Here is a 14,951-nt window from a genome sequence, read left to right as displayed (position 1 = left end):
CAAAACATAATCATGATTTTTTACATGAGGATGAAAATCGGTGACTTTTAGAATAGTTACCAATTCATAATATTGGTCTTGTAACATCAACCATTAGTTTGTTATCATTATCTAAGAACAACTAACAGGTGCTAAATATATCCAATAATAAGAGGAAGCTCGAAAGAGTATCACTTTATTAAACTATTTCAAATAGATATGTGTCCCATCTAGAATGCCTTTTAGCTTCAAATCTCATATTTCTAGCTTCAAATCTCATATTTCTACTACCAACCCATTCTCCTATTGCACCAAAAGAATATAAGTTTATTAGACTGTCTCAAATAGAAGAGAATTTAATAAACCTTAAATGTTCTTTTTATATAAAATATACCTTATTTGATTTTTCAACATAAATCATTATCCTTTTCTTGCTAGGGGAATCCTTATATTGGTCCTTCAATGTGCCTACTAAATGATTGCTAAACATCTCCTTCTTTCTTGGGGAACCCTTGTTATCATATTTGCGGCTTATTAAGAAATTTCCTAAAGTCTCTTCATCATTTAATAAATATATTGATGCTAATATTTTCTTCAATAGCAACAGCTCTAGCATCAAAGCCAATCTGATCCAGGTCTTTCAAGACTAGATTATGACCTAAATATTGTAACAATTATTTGAACAGTAGATGGGAAAAAAAAATATAAGAAAATGGAAATAGATCTATGCCTCTTCTGCTCATCTTGTATCCATAAGTGGCAATGATATGCCTTCACAAACTCCCTAATTTTAGAGAAAATTCTGAAATAAAAACTAAAATTTGTAAAAAGAAATAAAAAATAAGTGGCCGAAAAGATTCTAGTAAAAAAAATAATGGGCTAAGATCCATGAAATACCTTCCGCATTCCTCTTTCTCTATGGACAATTGCATATCAAGCTCTTTAATTTTTGAATTTAAATTATCTATCCTTGGACCCTTTCTTCCAAAGAGATCTAAGCACCATTATATTGATGAAAAAAAAATACAAATAATACTTGAGAAAAAAGAAAATTTAATAAATAATAATAGTCCGCTTAACTCGCCTGCTATCATTGCTGCATGTGATCTTCTAACATATCAAATTTAGATTGCACATGCTTCAACTACATCATATAGTTAAGTGAGATGATTAAGTTGGTAATAAAAAAGACAATGGGAACAACTTTTACCATTCTTTCACGATGACCAACATAAAAAAGTCAATAAAGATAACTCTTAATTAAACTGATGATTGTTGCACGTCTTGTGTGATTACATGAACTTACAATGTTGTTGAGCAATCTTCCACCAATGGATTTACATGACCACCTCTCTAGCTTTACTCCAACCCACCATCAAGCTGAAAGAATCTGCAATGCAATTATGGATCCGGATGCAAAGAATATTCCAAAATAATAAAGATGTAAGAGTTTTTTTAGATAATAAAAATATAAAGTTGAAATTTTATCTGAAAAAATGAAAAAATGTAAGGGATAAATCGACAAAAAGAAGAGGTAAATGCTAAATCAAAAAAATAAAAATCGTAAGGGCTAACTCGGAAAAATATAGGAAAAATGTAAGAGTTTTTTGAGAAATAAAATAGAGTTGAGTTTTAGTAAGGACATGTCTTTTTTGTGATTAAACTTTTGAAAAACTTTTAAGAATGATTCAATTATTATAATAATGCAAAAATAAAATGAATAGGTTTAAGAGAGTAAGAGACTCTTTCAACATCCGTTATCTTGTGATCCAATGTTTGTAAGTATCCGATAAAAAATGAAATATTATTTTATCTTTTGCGTTTATCCATCCTTCTGCTCGTTAGATTATGGTAAATGTCAAGAAAGAAATTTAATATATTTAATATATTATTATTTTATATAATTAAAAAGATGCATAAAAACAAAAATAGAAAAATATCTAATTTCTATATTCAATTGGTGAAATTGTTTTGTTTGCAGGGTAAAAAGAGTAAATACTAAAAAGTGGTGATGCTGGAATAATTGAAAAGTAAGGATGGCAGACAGCTGGGGGCGACCCAAAGAACAAAGCGACTGTCAGTGGAGCATTTTGTTAAAGAATGTGCTACACATTTTATCTTTTCTTCAATTTGTGGTTTAAAGAGCTTTCGTCTTGCTCAGACTCTCAGTACTAGTTAAGTTCCAACGCCTCAGTTTGTTCAAGCGCTCAAGTATCTGTAATGTTCTTTCACTTTAATATTTAGTAGTAACCTATGATCTCTTTTTGTTATTATTAGACTAGTTTTGTGATCTTTACAGTTTGAAAAGCACCAAGCTAATATCAACAAATTAGTTTTCATTTTTTGTCCAAATTAACTTGGTAATTACGAGTTTAATCTGTCTAATTTGATGCTTAAAGTATTAAGACAGTGTTGAATATCAATCTTTGCAATTGATCTTAATTTCTTTATTGTTTTCCTCTTTTTTTGGTTAAGATAAACATATGCTGGGGTCTGAGGAATGTTTGACAATGAAATTTTTAACGCTAGCGCGTGGAAGGATGTTATTACAATTTCATTCAATTTCACATTCTCTTAGTAGATATTTAGCTTATTCATCTCTTTTTTAAGGTTAATGTAGTACAAAAACACTCATATTTGTTCCGAAGCAGTAGAATCAATCAAAAAGGCACTTAGGTAATTTGCAAAAAAACGACTTTTCATTTCAAAAGAAAAAACAAGGTTGCAACACAATAAAAATACCCCCATCCACACACACACACACACCAAAACTTAATTAAAATTTGGTGTTTCTATATAATTAAGCAATGAAAAACCTATTTCTTGATTTCTATTACCATAATCATGTTTAAAATTGTCAAAAGTGAATCATATTTTTACTGTTCCATAAATGACCTGTAAAAAATCATTATTTATTTATTTTTTAATTTTGATTGTCAAAACATTATCTTCAAAATTATTTTTTATATGAGGTACATACTTTGTACAGATTGCATCATCGGTGTATTTCTTGATTTATGTGTAGGTGCTACCAGAATTAAGAATAGTGAGCAATGGATGCTGCCATGATTAAACATGATGACATGGTTCCAGTCACCATAAACTTCGGCTGGCCAACATCCTACTTCCCCCCATACCCGATTCTCATGGGACTTGGGGTTCTGTTACTGTTTGTTATTGTTTGGATGGTTCCAGTCACGAAACACCTCCTCTACCTCATATCCTACAAAAAATATTTGAAGGAGTTGCATATCAAAATGAAGAAGTTGAATGATGCAAGAATAGATGTAGAACAACACATGGATCGGAATAGAAGAAGTCATCTTGAGGTTCCAGCCGAAGTCGTGGGTTGGTTGGAAGAAGTAAAAAAGATTAAAACCAAGGTGGATACCACTCCTATTGACATTGGCATTTCTCTCAATCTAATGATTAGGCATCAGCTCGGAAGGAAAGCCTTCAAGATGATTGAGGAGATTGAAAGTCTCTTAATACAACAATCTCTGATGGCTTGGAGTGATGAGCCAGTTCCTTTGGGAAAAGTTGATTTCATGAAGGAATCCACGTCTACCCCATCAAGTGATCACAATGAATTCAAATCAAGAGAGCAGATTTTCATGAATGCATTAAAAGCACTCGGACAAAACAACAAATCCCACATGATAGCCTTAGTGGGGATGGGTGGAGTGGGGAAGACGACAATGACACAACGGTTGAAGAAGGTTGTGAAAGATAAGAAAATGTTCAATTTTGTTATCGAGGTAGTTATAGGGGTAAAAACAGATCCCATTTCTATTCAGCAATCTATTGCAGAGTACCTCAGCTTAGAGCTAAAAGAAGACACTAAAACTGCAAGAGCTCATAAGCTTAATGAACACTTTAAGGCCCTCTCAGATGGAGGTGAGATGAAATTCCTAGTAATTCTAGATGATGTATGGGAGCCTGTTAATCTCTATGATATTGGTTTAAGTCCTTTGCCAAATCAAGGTATCGACTTCAAGGTCTTGCTGACATCACGCAATAGAAATGTATGCAATATGATGGGAGCTAGTTCAATTCTCAACATTAACATCTTAACAGAAGAGGAAGCACATAGTTTGTTCCAACGGTATGTAGAAATTTCTTATGATGCTGATCACGAGCTCAATAAGATAGCAGAAGCTATTGTGGAGAAGTGTGGTGGTTTACCCATTGCTATAAAAAACATGGCCTATGCTCTTAGAAATAAAAGCAAGGATAAATGGCAAGATGCACTTGTTCGTTTAGAGCACCATGACACTGACAATGTTGTGGCTGATGTTTTAAAAATGAGCTACAATAATATTGAAGACCAGGAGACAAAGTCCATATTTTTGCTTTGCGGTTTGTTTCCTGAAGGCTTTGATGTTCCTACCGAAAACTTGGTGAGGTATGGATGGGGATTGAAAATATTTAAGAAAGTGTATACTATGAGACATGCGAGAAATAAGTTGGACACGTGCATTGAGCGGCTAATGCATGCCAACTTGTTGATCGAAAGTGATGATGTTGGGTTTGTCAAGATGCACAAGTTGGTGCGTGCTTTTGTTTTGGACATGTTTTCTGAAGTCGAGCATGCATCAATTGTCAACCATGGTGATATGTCAAGGTGGCCTACAACTGCAAACAATATGAGCAGCTTATGCAAAAGAATTTCTTTAACATGCAAAGGGATGTCTGATTTTCCTGGAGACCTCAAGTTTCCAAACGTCTCAATCCTGAAACTAATGGATGGAGAGGAGTCACTGAGGTTTCCTGAAGGCTTTTATAGAGAAATGGAAAACCTTCAGGTTATATCATATGATTACATGAAACATCCATTGCTTCCATCATTACTTCAATGCTCCAACGTTCGAGTGCTTCATCTCCATCACTGCTCATTAATGTTTGATTGCTCTTCTATTGGAAATCTTTTGAATCTTGAAGTGCTCAGTGTTGCTAATTCTGCCATCGAATTTTTGCCTTCCACAATTGGGAAGCTAAAGAAGCTAAGGCTCATGGATTTGACGAATTGTGTTGGTCTCCGTATAGGTAATGGTGTCTTTCGAAATTTGGTCAAACTTGAAGAGCTTTATATGAGAGTTGATGATAGAGATTCGTTTTTTTTGAGGGTTGACGACCGCAAGGAGATTAATTTCATGGGTGATAACTACAATGAAATGGAAGAACGATTAGAACATGTTTCTATATTAGAATTTGAGTTCTTCCAGAATACTGCTCAACCAAAAAATATTTCGTTTGAGAATCTTGAACAATTCAAGATTTCAGTGGGACGTTCTTTGAAAGGAGCATTCAGAAAAAGAAAACACTCGTCCCAAAACACATTAAAGTTGGCCATAAAAAAAGAAGAGCTATTGGGAACTAGACTGAATGAGTTGTTTGAGAAAACAGAGGAGCTTTGTTTAAGTGTGCATGATATGAATGGTCTTGAAGATATTGATGTGAAATCGTCCTTACATCCTTCTCGATTCTCTTCATTCTACAACTTAAGAGTCCTTGTCATTTCTGAGTGTGTGAAGTTGAAACACCTTTTCACACTTGGCATGGCAATAGATTTGAAAAATCTTGAGCATCTTGAAGTTTACTCATGCAATAATATGGAAGTACTCATACATAGTGAGAGTAGTGGAGCAGAGACAATTATATTCCCGAAGTTGAAGTTTCTTTCTTTGATTTGTCTACCAAATCTATCAGGCTTTTCCAGTAATGTCAACATAATTCAGTTACCTCAACTCGTAGAGTTGGGGCTTGCCACCATTCCAAAATTCACAAGCATATTTCCGAAGAATAATTCGGAAAAATCTTGTTTCTTGAGGGAAGAGGTAAACACTTTTTATTTTTTCAAAAGAATTCAAACAATCTTTTTCAGTTACATTTTTTCCTGAAAATTTTGCATTCACTTGAATAATTAGAGAAATTCCCCCCAAAACAATATTTGCGATTTGATTTGACGGGGCTAAAGCTTGACTATTTTGCAGGTTGTGATTCCTAAGTTGGAGAAACTACATATTCGTCACATGGAGAATTTGAAGGAGATATGGCCTTGTGAATTAAGTATTATTGAAAAAATTAATGTTTCATTGTTGAGAGCTATTGAAGTAACTGATTGTGATAATCTTGTGAATCTGTTTCCGTGCAATCCCTTACCATTTTTGGATAATCTTGAAGATCTTCAACTACGGAGATGTGCTTCCATTAAAGTGTTATTCAACATCAACTTGGATTGTGATGGTGGAATTGGAGAAAGCAAATGCAGCTTGAGAAGCATTCAAGTGAATCAATTAGGAAACCTAAGAGAGTTATGGAGTATAAAAGGTGTAAATAATTTGTCGAAACGTCATCTCCTCATTGATGGCTTTCATCGCGTTGAGTACATAGAGATAACAACATGTAAGAGCTTCAGAAATATATTCACACCAGTCACCACCAATTTTGATCTGAGGGAACTCAAGGGGATATGGATAAATAACGACGGAGAAACTAGGAGAAACAATGAAGTGATGAAGATTATTAAACAAGAGCAAGAGGTATGGCTTTCACATCTTAGTTATTTCCATTGTTGCAGTGAACCAATAGTAGCTTATTAAATAAATAACAAAAAATTATTACTAGGAATGGAGAATTGAAACCTTCCTATAAGTTTATTAAAAGTTCCTTGATTTTACGGGGGATAAATCTAACTATGTCTAATTGGTTGACCATATTCATTGTCTCCAGATAATTTTTGAAACATTATTTAGAATCAAGACAATCTTTCTCACCTTTAAAATTGAAGTTACTAGTTACCTTTCTTATGGGGATATGTGCAGAATATTATATCAAATGAAGGAGCATCAGAAGTTGGTCCGTGCATATCTAATATATATTCATTTCCTAACCTCCGTCAACTTAAGTTGTGGAATTTTAAAGAAGTGGAGGTGGTGTTTGAGATAGAGCCAATAGAATCAGTAACAACTAATGATGATGAACAACTACTTACCTACCTAGAGGAATTGGATATTAGGCATATGGACAACATGAGTCATGTGTGGAAGTGTAATTGGAATAATTTTTTAATTCTTCAACAACAAGAATCATTCCACAACCTCACAACCATACACATGAGCTCATGTAAAAGCATTAAGTACTTGTTTTCACCTCTCATGGCAAAACTTCTTTCAAACCTAAAGAATCTCAAGATAGCAATTTGTGATGATATTGAAGAAGTTGTTTCAAATAGAGATGATAAAGGAAAAGAAAATACTAGATCTACCTACACAAGCACCACTTTGTTCCCTGTTCTTGGTTTTCTAACTCTTGCTTGCCTAAGAAATCTCAATCATATTGGTGGTGGTGGTTCCCAGCGTACTAGGGATCAATCTAAGGTATATGTTCTACCACTTGAAGTAATTATTTTCTTGATTAACTTCCTTAATCGGTGCTCATCTTTACAATATTCTCTCATATCTATCTTATTCTAGAAAATTGCACAACAACAGAAATACAAGAGGTTGTAATTTCTATACCACCCGATCGACTCAATATTTAATATGCACAATCGCGAGTGTGATTCAAATTAAGGCATAACATAGGCTAATTCATTTGAATGTTATCTATCATACAATCTAGTATAAGGTTTTTATTTTTAATTAGAAAATGTTCACCCTTCTATTAATCCTCCCAGGTTTGCTATTATCTTTCATTGTTTCCTTAAAGATCACAATGGAAAAAAATTATAACTTTGTTTTACCAATTTATTGTATAAGTATAGAGTTAAACCCTTACACTCTTTAATTTGTGCTAGTTAAAGGTAGGTAATTTAACCTGAAGAATGGGTTAAATGTCTAAAAAATATTGTTTTTTTTTTTATCAAATTAAAATTTATGTCTTCTACCAAAATGCGAAATACATAAATATTATGATTATGTGTATACTCTAATAAATTATTTTTATGATTCTTAATATAGAAGTAAGTTAAATTATAATAACACAGTAAAGGAAAAATATACTCTTATACTTTTAAGTGATTGTACTCAACTTTTTTACTTTAATTATTTGTAAAAATAATTATGCGCTTTAACATTTTAACGACAATTATGAAAAATATAAGGTGTTTAGCCGTGTAGTTTCATTTTCTTTTATGGTTGGTCCTTGGACCATGTAAAACAGACATTTTTACACTTTTTGTTTTGTGGAGGGTGGTGGGATTCATGATGCCAATTGTGGAAGGAGGTAAGGATCCGTTACTAAACCTGGAAATCCATGTTTGTATATCTAGTATACGTGTCAGATACGAACTTACACAACACGGATTTGGCAAAAAAACACGGATCACGAATCGTATAATGTGTCCTGGGTATGAAATACGACTGTAGTTAACTTATGTGACATGTGACTTGACATAAATTTACATGAATTTAATTCATGTCTGCACATGTCGCGTGTCTAACACAAATTTAATTTGTATCTATAAACGTTTAAGGTTTTCTTTTTGAAAAACAAAAATTATGTAAACAACATATAAAGAAAATATAAAACAAAATATAAGCAAGAGAAAGAAATCACGAGACCAAGCTTGTAGCCTTTCCCATAGTTGTCCTTGTAGGGATTTAACATACCCAAATAATCCACTATTGATAAACATCGAGACATGATTGCTTTTATTAACAAATTGCCAATCTTTCTTTAGTAATACATTAAATCTTGAAACATTAAGAACTTAATTCGTTGATTTTTTAAAATTGTCTTTTAAAAAAATAAGCATATATGAAAAATATGATGTGTACGTGTGTACATCATTTGAAATAGATGTTTTTTTTTTCTTCAAAAGTGCTTCAAAACTAGCGATTCACGCCCATTAAAACTTTTTTTTGAAAACATATACCATACGAATAAATTATAAATAAACACATTGAATAGACACATACTTATTTATATATGAATATACTTATTTATATATAAATATATTTATTCGTATATGAATATTACCATTTTCGTCGTCCTGATACGTTGTACCATTTAAGCAGTAAATTCGAAATGAATGGTCTATATTCATTCTCGTATTTTCATATATTTTTTTTTCAATTGAACTTTCCTCTCTCTCTCTCTATATATATATATATATATATATATATATATATATATATATATATATATATATATATATATATATATATATATATATATATATATATATATATATATAGGTAGACGGAGAGGGAGTGAGAGGTAACGTTTTTTTTTTTTTTTTTTTTTTTGTTTTCAAGTTGCAACATTGGTACTAGAGTATTGGTACTAGAGTCCAATTGTAGTGTTGGTTTCGATTTTTTTTTTTTTTGAGAAAAATACTAAATATGCATTCATGCAAATATATGGACTTTCAAATATGCATAGAAGTATATTTCAAAATAAATAAATAAATAAATAAAAGTAAAATTTGTCAAATCTTTTTTTTAGGATAGATATGTCTTAGATGCAATATTTGAAGATTAATGATTGTCTTCGTTTTAAAAAATGATGACCGAATTAAGAGTTCTTCGCATAGTTTGAACCATCACACCGCTTTAAGGATATTAGTTAACATAATGATCGTAATTAACTAATTTTAACCACTATTAAACCAAGTCTAGATTAATTAATTTTAACAATCCTGAGCAACAGGCACCAATCGTGTAATTTGTCTTATTTGTATTGTTCAAAAGTTAGTTATAACGTTCACTTTAATTTTTGGTTTACTTTGCTCAGGTGGATGGTGTTTCATGGTCCTTATGCCAATTCTCTAGAGAGATAACAATAGTAGATTGTGATGCCTTATCAAGTGTAATTCCTTCTTATGCGGTAGGAAAAATGCAAAAGCTTCAAATACTGAAAATAGAGTCTTGCAACTCGATGACGGAGGTCTTTGAAACTCACGTTGATGAAGGAAATGGTGCTATAAAAAAATTCAATAATGTTACTATTCTTCGACTTCCCAACCTGAAGATACTGGAAATTAAAGACTGTGACCTTGTGGAACATATATTCACATTTTCCTCACTAGAAAGCCTTGGGCAACTTGAAGAGTTAATAGTGGAGAATTGCAATGGAATGGATGTAATTGTGAGGGAAGAAAGTGGAGAAAACCCCACGTCTAATATTGTGGTCTTTCCTCGTATCAAGTCCATATCACTCGTTAATCTACCATACCTTGTAGGTTTCTTCTTGGGGATAAATGAGTTCTTGTGGCCTATATTAGACAACGTTACAATTCGTGATTGCCCAAAAATGACAATGTTTACACGTGGTTGGTCAACAGCTCCGAAGCTCAAGTATATGGAAACAAGCTTAGGCGAAGATACTAAACAATGCAACCTTAACTTTCATCAGGTATAATTTTTATTTTTCTCTGTCATCTAATGAAGAAATCATGCTAAGTAAAAGCATGACACATTCAAAATAGTTTGTGTAAAATTTTAGGTTGTCACTTGAATCAATTGTGAATGGGAAGTAACCTTATATATCTTATTTGATGAGGTTAACAATTAGTAATCCAACAAAATATTTCGGTTGGAGTTATTTATCATATTTAAAGATTGTTGTCTCTTCATTTAGAGTCATCTTCTACATACTCTTCCAATTTCATTAGAACAACACTAAGTAATTTATTTGGTTTTATTGAGAAATAGCCTAAGTATATATTCATTTGTGGAATAATGAGCTCTAAGGGTTATAATTTTTAGGTGACCTTGCCATAAAAGAAAAGGAAAATTAAACAAAATTGTTTTTTTGTATATGTCATGGCACTAATAGATTTCAAATTGATGTATAACCTATAGCAGTAGAATTATTTCAATTGTGGCAGTTTGAATTTCCAATCTAAATCCTCCATCAAATCTTCTAACCAACATGGACACGATTGCGTTGGAGTAATTTAGAATAAAGGCTGAAGGGCATATTAGGAAACTCTCCATGACTCCATAATATTATTTTTTATCCTCTGTTTTAGTATTGGACACTATTTCTATTTTCGAAGAAATGTGTGACGCGATTTTTAATTTTTTTTTTTAATTATAGGAGTCAATTATTATTACCAAGATAAAGATTAGGCAGCCAGTCTCTTTCCTCCCATGTTTCCAGTTTTATGTTGTTCCCGTGTTCTTCCTTTCCTCTTCTGTTTACTTGTGCGCAAAGGTTACAGCATATTTTCTGCTTATAGATTGCAATAATTAAAGAGATTTTCTAATATGTGCTCTAAGGGCACATATAAGAAGAAGTATTAACTATTCATAATTATTACTATAATTAAATGTGAAATGCATTAATTATAGAGATTATTAATAAATTTTATATTTAGTTATGATAATATTTCTTATAATTAATGTGTTTAACATTTAATTATGGTAAAAATTATGATTAATATTTAATTATGGTAATAATTATGATTAATTAAATACTTCTTATATGTGCCCTTACAACACATATTAGAAAATCCCATAATTAAAAATCTTAAACTTTTTGCTAGTTTTGTGGACCAGAGGGATTCTATAGATAATTCTCTTTTCTTTAGTTGAATATGTTAGATATATGTTTTTGACTTTCTTTACTTGCATAAGTTGTTCATCAAGATATGAGTCCATGTATATAATTCTATTGGAACTAGGATCTTTGTTACCACTAACATATTCCTTGTGTATTCAAATTTTGGCGTTTACAGAGTGAAAGAAGTACAAGCTCGAGCCCTATTACTTCAGAAGATATCCCTTCATCTTTCCTTAATGACACCAAAATCCATCTAGAAGATAATGGGACTATTAGAAAGATTATTCCATACAATGCATTGCAACAAATGCAAAAGCTGGAAGAGATTCATGTATGGAACTGTAAGTTGGTAAAGGAGGTATTCGAAGCATTGGAAGGGAAAACTAATGGTTCTGATGATCCACAAACTGTCGTGACACTTCCAAAACTAACAAAAGTTGAGTTGGTGTTTCTACAAAATCTCAGGTATATATGGAAGAGTAATCGGTGGACAACATTTGAGTTTCCAAAACTAACAAGAGTCTCTGTTTCTCATTGTCATAAGTTGGAACACGTTTTTACTAGTTCCATGATTGGTAGTCTATTACGTCTTCAAGAGCTGCATATAAGTTGCTGCAACAAGTTGGAGGTAGTCGTTAAGGAAGAAAATGTTATTGTAAAAGAAGAAGAGGATATATCTCAAGGAAAAATGAATGAGATTATGTTACCACATCTTAAGTCCTTAATACTTGATGAGCTTCCATGTCTTAAGGGGTTTTGCTTAGGGAATAAGGATTTTTCCTTGCCATTATTGAATACTTTTAGAATCGAGAGATGTGGTGCGATAAGGATTTTCACCAAGGGAAATTCGGCAACCCGAGAGCTAAAAGAAATGGAAACAAGTGTTGGCTCATTGTATGCAGGGGAAGGCATCAACTCCTTCATAAAAGATTAAAGAATAGGTATGTTGATGTTTCTTGCTTTTATCATTCTTAAGGTACATCTGAAATGTTGTCACTAATGTCTATTTTCCACCTTTATATTTTCATATCTTATGCAGGAGGTCAAAGGAGACCATTGATTTCAAAGGTAAAGTCTATTTTTAAATCCTCCACATTACCTAAAACCTTTTTTTTTTTTTTTTTTTTTTTTTTTTTTTCCTATAGGTTAATGGCAGTAAAGTAATGTTTATCAGATCATAATGATGCAAAAATTTTCGTTGCATTACAGATCATGATGTCTTATTTTAGTTCTAGTTTTTGTAGAATTTAGTTCCTTACTACATTTTTTTTCAAGCTAAATTGCATAATCCTGTCTCATGATTCTTACTCGTAATTATAACATTCATTTATCATCGTTATTCCTTTAGTGATATTTTGAATATTTGGTTCTATTTTTATATTAATGATATTTGTTTCTTCTATTATTATATTAATGATATTTATTCTGTAATTAAACCTTTATTAACTTCTAGAAAAAAAAAAAAAAAAAACAAACATATTCGACGACAGCGTTCGTCGGAAATCCGTCAGACGGATTTTATGATAGACTACTGTGGAATATTCCATCCAAAAATCACCAGTCGAAAGAGTTTGACGAGGTTTGACCTGGTTTAACTATTCCAAACCATCTTTGACCTAGTTTGATCTGATTTTGATTTTTACTACGTATATATAATAACCTTACAAAAAATCTTAAACAGTCTTGAACCGATTAATTGGTAACATTAATTACTAATAGATGACTGGGAACCAAACAAAAAAAAAAACTTTAGGATCATTATCAACATGATTTTTGACGGATGTGTCTGGATCCCGGTTTAACTATTTCCGACTGACCATTTTTGACCGGGCTTGACCCGATTTCATTTTATACTACAAATATCACAAAGAAGCTAGGCTAACCGGATTTGAGTCTTTTCTAAAAAAAAAAAAAAAAAAAAAAAATCAGTCTTTAGTGATGAATATTTCCATCATAACCCATCACTATAATGATCTCTTCTTTTTTTTTTTTTTTTTTTTTTTTTTTTTTTTTTTTTTTTTTTCTAAATTATAAAAACGTAAAAATCCAAGATTTTTTCTGCCCAAAATGCAAAAAAAAAATTCGAATGCGTGAACTGTATAATAATATTCACATTCAAGCACAAACTAATAAGCATTACATTAAGCATTTTTTTCTATACATTAAAAGTGTTAAATATAATCACAAATGTTTTAAAAAGTTGTTTGCATTCCATCTCAGTTTTATATCAAGGTGAGTTTGTTAGGAGGTTTTAACCATGCAATCAAGTTGTTCTCGCGACTTTTGCATCTAAAAATAGTAAGAAAAACATATATAGGTAGTAAATATATTATATATTTCATTTCAACCACAATAGCAATGTACTTTATTTTAATTTTCATACTGATGCGTTTTAAATTCACTAAGGCTTTAAATTTACAATCCTATCTAATTTTACCAAATAAAACACATTTAGACAGTATAACTAGTCTCGTAGTATTATAGTAAAGTAAGTAAAGAGTCGAACACATGAAACGATGACTTTAATCAGAAAATAAACATTAGTACAAAAATGAGCTTCCGTCACACGACACATGAGTGATTATGTGCATACAACCACACATTCGTTTTCACTACTTGTGCAACCAAAGATCAAGTGACATAAAGTACATACAGTCACATTAGCGAGTTAGTAGCCGTATCCATTTCAAAAGGGTGGCGAAATGCATAAAATGAGAGACCAAATGGTTTCAAAAGTCATGAAAAAGTGTATTTTGAATGACGTTAGTCCATCTAATTGTCATAAAAATATGATGTTTGTGTAGCCTTATGTATATTTGGTGACATAACCATTGTTTTTTTTGGGGGGATTTCATCACTTACAATTAAGAATGAGTGGCCTAAGTGTTAAAAAGAGTGGTCAAATGTATTAATAATCTTGAAAAACTTTATTTTGAGTCACGTTAGTCCATCTGATTGCCACATGAATATGATCTTTGTGTAGCCTTTTGTATATTTGGTGACATAATCATTAGTTTTTTTGGGGGATTTCGTCACTTACAATGTAACGTCTCGATTTCACAACAAAAAGTTTTCATTTTTATTAAGTTAAAACTCCATATAATTAAACCGTATTAAGAAAACATTTGCTCGAGAATACATTTGTAAAATCATGTTATATTAAAACGTGGAATCTGTTGGATAAGGTGTCTAAGTCCATAACTATTTCTGGTATGTACTTGACCCGACCCGGCATGGTCCATTTGGGTTGCATGGCACCATGCAATTGGATAGACTAAATGAGAGAAATAACACTTGGAGACTATTAATATATTATAAGTTCTAATATATTAATAATATTATTTGATTAGTTTGATCAAGAATTAATTTAGAATTAATTAAGTGATCAAAAGATAACTAATTAAATATATGGGTTGATTATGTAAATCATTCATATCTTGTATAGTGGGCTAAAAGGCTCC

At 31.6% G+C, this 14,951-nt stretch overlaps 1 protein-coding gene across 1 annotated transcript; it reads left to right on the top strand.

Annotated features, from left to right (window-relative positions):
- The first annotated feature begins 2,116 nt into the window (after nucleotides 1–2,116).
- LOC145030980 (uncharacterized) lies at nucleotides 2,117–12,829 on the top strand. Its single transcript, XM_078979414.1, has 7 exons — nucleotides 2,117–2,196; nucleotides 3,005–5,816; nucleotides 5,973–6,521; nucleotides 6,804–7,358; nucleotides 9,718–10,338; nucleotides 11,666–12,431; nucleotides 12,530–12,829. The coding sequence occupies exons 2-6, from the start codon at nucleotides 3,033–3,035 to the stop codon at nucleotides 12,422–12,424; spliced, it is 5,268 nt and encodes a 1,755-aa protein (XP_078835540.1). The 5' UTR covers nucleotides 2,117–2,196; nucleotides 3,005–3,032; the 3' UTR covers nucleotides 12,425–12,431; nucleotides 12,530–12,829.
- Nucleotides 12,830–14,951: the final 2,122 nt, after the last annotated feature.

The sequence above is a fragment of the Lactuca saligna genome, chromosome 2, assembly GCF_052625555.1.
Source record: "Lactuca saligna cultivar CGN05327 chromosome 2, ASM5262555v1, whole genome shotgun sequence".
In the NCBI taxonomy this organism is placed as follows: Eukaryota; Viridiplantae; Streptophyta; class Magnoliopsida; order Asterales; family Asteraceae; genus Lactuca; species Lactuca saligna.
The sequence above is the reverse complement of the archived record's forward strand: the minus strand, read 5'-3'. Positions and strand labels throughout refer to the sequence as shown.

What these genes read in the sequence shown, in the direction of transcription:
- LOC145030980 (XM_078979414.1), top strand. Translation starts at nt 3,033, where the DNA reads ATGGATGCTGCCATGATTAAACATGATGACATGGTTCCAGTCACCATA. An exon ending in CTTGTTTCTTGAGGGAAGAG is followed by an intron (nt 5,817 to 5,972) that starts GTAAACACTTTT and finishes ACTATTTTGCAG; the next exon opens with GTTGTGATTCCTAAGTTGGA. An exon ending in GCAACCTTAACTTTCATCAG is followed by an intron (nt 10,339 to 11,665) that starts GTATAATTTTTA and finishes TGGCGTTTACAG; the next exon opens with AGTGAAAGAAGTACAAGCTC.